The sequence below is a fragment of the Urocitellus parryii genome, chromosome 3 (assembly GCF_045843805.1).
Source record: "Urocitellus parryii isolate mUroPar1 chromosome 3, mUroPar1.hap1, whole genome shotgun sequence".
Classification (NCBI taxonomy): Eukaryota; Metazoa; Chordata; class Mammalia; order Rodentia; family Sciuridae; genus Urocitellus; species Urocitellus parryii.
The window spans coordinates 211479045-211486907 of record NC_135533.1 but is presented as its reverse complement, the minus strand read 5'-3'; the positions used below and the strand labels follow the sequence as shown (position 1 = coordinate 211486907).

Here is a 7863-nt window from a genome sequence, read left to right as displayed (position 1 = left end):
TAAAAAGACACTAAGCAGGGCTGGGGATGTGGCTCAGTGGTTAAATGCCTTTGGGTTCAATCCTTGGTACCAAAAAAAAAAAAAAAAGTCACTAAGCAGTATTAATGTTTAGTTCTATTATGCCAAGGCACTGCTGATTGAAGCCTCATTATGTGGTGGCACATGACTGTAACAAATACTTTGTAAAATAAATTTTAAAAAGCTCTTTTGCAGAGCTGGGGATGGAACCCATGCTAGGCAAACACTCTATCACTTAGCTACACCCCCAGCTCCATTGTAAATTTTAATTAATACTCCATAAAAACGCCTAGAAAGTATTACATATCAGATGCAAAAAAAAAAAAAAAAAAAGGAAAAAGAAGAAAAAGCCCACATTCAATTTAGTACAGCACTTAAATCCTCCAGGGTCCATTCCCACCCTTGTTTTGTCTCCTTTCTCTTTGATGACAAACCTCTCCCTTCAATAATAGTGCTGCATCCTAGCGTGGTGGCACATGTCCATAATCCTAGTGACTCAGGAGGCTGAGGCAGGAGGATCTCAAGTTTAAGGCTAGTTTTAGCAAGCTAGGGAGATCCTGGAAATTAAAATTAAAAACTAAAAAGAGCCGGGAGTGTTGCTCAATGGTTAAGCGTCCCAGGATTCAATCCCTGGTAAAGCTATGTTAACTGAATTCCAAACTTGGCACACTTTGCCACCATCGTTTTATCAAAATCTCATAACCTCTCCATTTTCTAGATGAAGAAACTAAGGTTGGCTCCGAAACCTCGAGGTCGGCAGTGAGGCGAGAGCCTATCGGCCTTCAAGTGGACAGCTCTGGCCAGATACGGGCTCGTGGCGCCCCCTGGAGGTGGTGTGGGAACGAAGAAAAGATCCTAAAAATAAGCATCTGGATTACTGTTGGGAGCTTGAAACCCCCACTCTGCTCTGTCCTCGGCGAGCTCTTGAAGATGTGAGAGGGGACAGGACTTCGGCCCAGGGGTGAGGGAGACACAGAGCTGATCTGAGGGGCTTCCAGAGGATGCAGCCCTCCCCTGGGGGATATTAGTTGGCAGGCCCAAACCTGAAGGGGTTCTGTGGGAGCTACAAGGCCCTGCATTTAAACAACTACACCCACCAACCCATAAAATTGAACACAGGCGCTGGGGTTGTGGCTGGGCTGGGGCTGGGGCTGGGGCTCAGCGGTAGAGTGCTCGCCTAGCACGTACAAGGCCCTGGGTTCGATCCTCAGCACCACATAAAAATAAATAAAAATAAAGGTGTTGTGTCCAACTACAACTAAAAAACAAATTAAAAAAAAAAATTGAACATAGAAAACCACCCGGCGAATCCGAAGCTAAGTGGGGGCGTGGCCAGAGGGCGTGGCCAGCAGCAGAAACTCAACAGTTACTGCTGGCATTCCTGGGTACCCGCTCAAAACCTCCCGGTCGTGGGCGGGCCATTCCACCCACTTAACGACCATTGGCTAATTGGCTTCAGGCAGGAGACGTTTCATTGGTTGGATTCCTGCACGGTTCCTTGGGGGCGGAACCCAGGGGGGGACAAGGCCTAAGGGAGGGTGGGGCTTCCTGCGATGCGGTCAAGTTCCCAAGCGCCGTAGAGGCCCCTAAGCTAAGAAGTGAAGAGTGGGGCCGGGGGTTAGTTCCGGGACGGAGGTAGGGGTACGCTGGGCTGCATCCCCCGGCCGAGCCACGTTCTCACAACACTCCGCTTTCCTGCATCTGATCCTGGCGCGGCGGGCGGTGTCGCGCGCGTGACGTCATCTCGTGGCGTCACGCGCGCGACCCGAGGGAGCCTCGACCTCCAGTGGCGTGGGAAGCTGCTGGGCGATGCTGCAGTTAGTCCGGGTCGGGGCGCGGGCCTGGCTTCGGCCCTCGGGCTGCAGGGTGAGGCGGAGGACGGGAGACAGGGTCAGAGGACAAAGGCAGGGAGGCCGGGGAGTCGTCTCTCACTCTTGCCTCCCACTAACAGGGCCTCAGCTCGCTGGCGGAAGAGGCAGCACGGCCCGCGGAGAACTCAGAGCCGGTGGCGGGTGCGGGTGAGGCAGCTAGGGTCGTCCTCAGGAGGGGCGGCGGCGACCTAGAACTTTGACTCTTGACCCTGACCCTTGACCTCCCAATCGTTCCAGGTCTCCGGGAGCCGGTGTTGCGCAAGTGCGAACTCCCACTACCCGCGCACCGGCGCCCTGTGCAGGCCTGGGTCGAGTCCCTGCGGGGCTTCGAGCAGGAGCGCGTGGGCCTGGCTGAACTGCACCCTGATGTTTTCGCCACAGCACCCAGGTGAGTGGGGGTCTGTAATGGCGAACTGATCGGCCAAGGGATGGGGAGCCCGAGTTCAGGAATGGGGTGACCAGGGCTCATATCCGTGAACCTGTTCCTCCACCTGCCAAAGGGGGATGACGGTTTCCCTGCCTCGGGATTGTGTGAAGTTGAGGCAGGAGGATCACAAGTTCGGGGCCAGCTTTAGCTACCTGTCTTGTCTGTCTGTCTTTCTATTTTGGTACCAGGGATTTAACCCAGGTGTGCTTTACCACATCCCAGCCTTTTATTTTATTTTATTTCATTTTTGAGAGCCTCACTGAAGTGCTTAGGGCCTCACTAAGTTGCTGGAGCTGGTCTGAAATTTGCAATCCTCCTACCTTAGCCTCTGAGCCTGTGGGTGGCACAGGTGTGTGCCACCATGCCTGGCTTGGCTAGCCTTAGCAATTTAATGAGGCCCTAAGCAGCTTAGTGAGACCCTATCCATACTCAGTGGTAAAGTGCCTCTGGGTTCAATCCTTAGTACCAAAAAAAAGGTAAAGTATAGCTGTAGTAAAAAGGGACTCCTCTCAAGTAGTTTAAGCTGGCACCTGCAAGCTGAAAAGGAACCAGCCAGAGCAAAAGCATTTCAGGCAGAGGGAAGAGCAAGTGCAAAAGCCCTGAGGTTAGACTTCATCTTTCAGAGAAACCAACTTGGCAGGAGCAGGTACAGGAAAACGCAGGTCTTGTGGGACCTTGGAGGTTTTAAGTAGAGTTGGTTCTCATGTTTCCCTCCTCTTCCCTAGGCTAGATATCCTGCACCAGGTTGCCACCTGGCAGAAGAACTTCAAGAGAATTGTGAGTTCCTGGTTAGAGGGAGGAAAGGGGATGGAGTTTCCTGTGGGGCTCGGGCAGGAGCAGAGGAAACCAATGGTGTGTTTTCTCTGGACTGCTCAACATGGACTTCGTCTTTTCTTTCTAGAGCCATTCAAGGGTAGGTCAATTCTTAGGCATTTTCTGAGCACCCAGCATTGTGGCGGTGTGTTAGGTGAGAGGATTCAACAGTGGACAAGACAGGCCCTGTCCCTGCCTTCATGAAGCTCACAGTCGTGTGGGAGAGATGAACACTACTTAAGTAGTCATGTCTGTAAATGTATAGTTTGGGGCAGTCATCCCAGAAAAAGGGCATTTAACCTCAAGCCTTCCTGTAGATCTGGCTAGATTAAGGTGGCAGTGGAGCTAAGGTGGAGATAATGAAAGCAGGTTATGCAAAAGTACTGTGGCAGGGACCAGAAGGAGCCCAATAGTGCTGTAAAGCTCAATGGGAACAATAGTGAGGTGTTTGGATTTTATGCCAAAAACATGGAAGAATCCATTATCAGTCAGGGTCTGTCTGCCTTTAAGCACCTGCCCCAGAGGTCCAGAGAGTTCCTTCCTTGTCTCCCCATCACCCTGGAAATAAAGCCACCAGCATGGCATCCCATGTTCCTCATGATCCCTATCCCGCGCCTCTTCCCTGTTCTCTCCAGCCACCTACCATTAATGTGTAGCTACATTAAAATTTTAAAAGTATAGGACATCTGCTGAGAGCCAGCAGGACCCTTCTTTGGGAGGCTGATGTTCTGGTACAGAGGAGGGAACTCTGATTTCTTCATCTTCTCCTCCATCTCTAAGCACTTTGTGCTTGTCCCATCAGAGCCCTGATCTCTGTGCCTCCTGGCAGCAGGTCAGCATGGCTTACCACCATATTCTTGGACCAGGCACCTGCAAAGTCATCTGTCTTATGGACCTGACCCCTGCTCACTTTGTACCCACAGAGCTATGCCAAGACCAAGACTAGGGCTGAGGTGCGGGGTGGTGGCAGGAAGCCCTGGCCACAGAAAGGCAGTGGGCGAGCTCGGCATGGCAGCATCCGGTCCCCCATCTGGCGAGGAGGTAAGTGGGGACAAGGGGGAGAAGGGCTCTGGCTGAGTCCAGCACCTGGGTGCTTCTTCACACACAGCTGCCCACTCCTTGTGTGATATGGTCTCAATCCCATGCATCCTTCCTCATCAGCCAAGAGGCTGGGACTATAGACCCTATTGTCTCAGTGGGGGACAGAGTTCTGAGAGTTGTTCCCTCTCCTCATCTGCATGTCTTCTCTTTTCAGATCATGGCCACAGCCCCTCTTGGCCTCCCCTCCCCTCTCATCTTTCCTTGCCCACATTTCACATGGCACCCAGAGGGATCTTCCCAAACCACCCAGCTTCCACAAGCCTTTGAGTGAAGTCTGAGCTCCTTACCTTGGCACTCCAGGTCCTGAGCCACTGGGATTATAGGCTTGTGCCACCAAGCCTGGCCAGTCCTGGACATTTTAACTTCCTCATAACTGCAGCATTAATGGTTTGTGCTTTAATTAATCTCATGTTGTGCTGTAATTCCCAGTGTCCTATGGGTTAGGAATCATCAAAACTCAGGACTTGACACCTGGGTAGACCAAGTTCCAGAGAGGTAAAGTCACTGGTCCAGCCTCCTCTCTCTCTCCCTTCCCAAGATCCCCACTTCTTTGCTTGACTGGGCAGGGGGGCAGCCTCTCCTCCAGCAACTTCTTTCCAGCCAGTGAGGCACATTTCTGACCTCCAAGCCCAGCAGTGGCCCATACCTGCTCACACACCTCTGTCCCCACAGGAGGTGTTGCCCATGGTCCCCGAGGCCCCACAAGTTACTACTACATGCTACCCATGAAAATGAGGGCGCTGGGCCTCAAGGTGGCATTGACCGTCAAGCTGGCTCAGGTACAAAGCAGTCCTACTGGGAGCCATGAGGATCTTGGAGAATGGGGGCAGGGTGCCTGGGGAGGTCGGCTGGAGCGGGGAGCTCTGGACCCAGGCTCAGGGGTGCTTTCTTCCTCCCACCAGGATGACCTGCATATTGTAGACTCCCTGGAGCTGCCCACTCCAGACCCCCAGTACTTGATGGAGCTGGCGCGCTACCGCCGCTGGGGGAACTCTGTGCTCCTTGTGGATTTGTGAGAATACTGGGAAGGGCAGGGACGGGGAGGCCTGAGCTCCATCCTCTACAGGGCTCACCTCCTGTCCTCTCACAGGATACATGAGGAGATGCCACAGAACACTGTGGAGGCCACCTCTGGGCTCAAGACCTTCAACTTGATCCCGGCTGTAGGTGAGTGAAGGGCACTGGCCCATCTCCCAGACCCCCAGAATACGCATGTTCAGGTCCCACCATTAGAGTCATGACCTGGTTCAAATCTTACATCTGTTACTTGGTCACTGAATGGTCTGGATCAGCAAATGACCTCACTCCCTAATCAGACCCTCAGCTTTCCCTAACTGCCTGCCTAAAAAAATAAAAGCTCCAAGGTAATAGCTGTTAAAGTGTGTTCCCCCCACTTCCACCAGAGGGCATGTGTGAGCATCTGAACCATAGCTTGTCCCTGCTCTGCCCAAAGCCCTCTATGGCTTCCACCTCCCTCAGGGAAAAAGCCCAAGATGACCTGCAGGCCCCCCAGGCCCTGTTCAGCCTCCCTCTTCCTCCCCAGTCCTCCCCTCCCCCTCTCCCCTTGCTCACTAACTCTGGTAGCTCTGGTCTCTGTCTAGCACATTATGCTTATTCATTTGCTCTATCTTTCCTTCTGGAATGTGAGGTAGGAGTCATGGCCAAGTACAGGGCAGAGCCCAGCATACAAGAGCCTCTTAGTAGGTGAGGCAGCTCTCTGGTGAGGGTCCTGGGGGTGGCTGAGGCAAGATCTGAAGCCAGGGTGCCCAGCTCTCCTAACCATGCTAGACCATGATGTCCCTGTAAACAGGACAGGTGTGCCTTGAGGAGGGAATGGGGTTCTGGATGCGGGCGGGACTGGAGCAGAGCCCAAGGGCAGCCTCTCCCTGACCTGGCTGCCATCCTCCCCACCTGCCCAGGTCTGAACGTGTACAGCATGCTCAAGCACCAGAGCCTGGTCCTCACCCTGCCCACTGTCGCCTTTCTGGAGAAAAAGCTACTCTGGCAGGATTCACGTTACTCGCCCCTCTACCCCTTCCATCTGCCCTACAGCAACTTCCCCTGACCCTTGCCCTGCACTGCCCAGGGCCCTGGATACCCTCCTCCTTGCTGCATGGCCATGAGCCAGACCAAGCCCTTGGCAGGCTTGGGAGCCTCCTGAACCCTGTGGGAGAGATGCTGCCTGGCCCCGCCTCATCTCACTTAGGAAGCTGAGGCCACACAGAGCGACCAAGCAGGCCTCAGCCCCAGGAAGAGGTGGTTCTGCAGAGCCAGGATGAGCTCCATCCCAGTTCTCTTTTTTGTTGGGTGTAAAATAAATTTTATTTTTTCATCCAAGGATCAGCCTCAGAGAACAGTTCATTGCCATTTGGAATAATCCTGTTTGGTGTGTTGGGCTTGGTCTCCAGAGCTGGGCTCCACTGGGCACTCTCCTCAAGGAGCTTGCAGTCTGCAGTGCTATCATTTATGAAAGGGTATTAATCATTCATTGAAATTGCCAGAATTAACTAACCCCTGGTGAGTCAGGCCCAGGAGCTTGAGGAGCTGAGTGGGCCTCTGGTATGTCATCCTCCTGGCACTGTGACTGCATGCTTGGCTCTGAGGGTTTGCTGTCCTGTTTGTCACAGCCAAAGTGTGGTCTTGAGTCCACAAGTAGACAAAGCTCCCAAGCACAGAACTTGCCCTAAGCCCAGAATCAGGAAAGCCAGTGCCTCCTGATCTTGTGATAAATGAGTAAATAAACATCTTTAAAGACACCAAACCGATATCCCAATTCTTTATTTTTTTGCAGTGCTGGGGATCAAATCCGGGGCCTTATTCATGCAAAACAAGGATTCTGCCACTGAGCTACATCCCCAGCCCTTTTTATTTTTCATTTTGATACAGGCTCTCACTAAGTTGCTGAGGCTGGCCTCAAACTTGCAATCCTGCCTCAGCCCCCCAAGTCACTGGAATTACAGGCTTGTGCCCCTGTGCCCACCACAAAGACCCAACTCTTGAGTCTGCTGGTGGTGTTTCCCACTAAACAAACTTAAAACTGGCTAGACTGTAAAGTAACATGGTCAAGTTCTTTAAAGTCAGCCAGGCTGAGTGGTGGGACACACCTGTAGTTCCCAACTGCTGCTTGTGGAGCTGAGACAGGAGGAACATTTGGGGCCAGGAGTTGGGGGCCAGCCTGGACAATATATTGATACCTCATGAATTTAAATACGTAAATAAGAAAGTTGGCCAAAACTACCTTCTGGATGTGCAGCCCAGCAGTGTAGGTGGCCATGGTGACCACCCCGAGTGTGCTGGGCCTCCCCTGTCTGCAAACATCTCTGGAATGTGCTGGGCTCACAACTAAGTACAAAGAAAGGTATTGGAGGACTGGGGCGGAGCTCAGCAAGAGTGAGGCCCATAAAAACTACCACCTCCAAAACAAAGCTACTGGAGGCCATTAAAAAGGGGTGCTGGGCTGGGGCTGAGGCTCAGCAGCAGAGCTGCGCTGGGTTCCATCCTCAGCACCACATAAGAATAAATCAAGACTTTAAAAACGAGTTAAAGGGGCTGAGGATGTGGCTCAAGCAGTAGCGCGCTCGCCTGGCATGCGTGCGGCCCGGGTTCGATCCTCAGCACCACATACCAACAAAG

General features: G+C 52.8%; 1 protein-coding gene across 1 annotated transcript; it reads left to right on the top strand.

Annotated features, from left to right (window-relative positions):
- Window positions 1-1763: 1763 nt before the first annotated feature.
- Mrpl4 (mitochondrial ribosomal protein L4) lies at window positions 1764-6568 on the top strand. The gene is made up of 9 exons (XM_026399653.2): window positions 1764-1884; window positions 1970-2036; window positions 2127-2277; window positions 3042-3093; window positions 4053-4170; window positions 4903-5009; window positions 5133-5242; window positions 5321-5397; window positions 6150-6568. The coding sequence occupies exons 1-9, from the start codon at window positions 1828-1830 to the stop codon at window positions 6293-6295; spliced, it is 885 nt and encodes a 294-aa protein (XP_026255438.1). The 5' UTR covers window positions 1764-1827; the 3' UTR covers window positions 6296-6568.
- The last annotated feature ends 1295 nt before the right edge of the window (window positions 6569-7863 follow it).

What these genes read in the sequence shown, in the direction of transcription:
- Mrpl4 (XM_026399653.2), top strand. Translation starts at nt 1,828, where the DNA reads ATGCTGCAGTTAGTCCGGGTCGGGGCGCGGGCCTGGCTTCGGCCCTCG. An exon ending in AGAGCCGGTGGCGGGTGCGG is followed by an intron (nt 2,037 to 2,126) that starts GTGAGGCAGCTA and finishes CAATCGTTCCAG; the next exon opens with GTCTCCGGGAGCCGGTGTTG. An exon ending in TGACCGTCAAGCTGGCTCAG is followed by an intron (nt 5,010 to 5,132) that starts GTACAAAGCAGT and finishes TCCTCCCACCAG; the next exon opens with GATGACCTGCATATTGTAGA.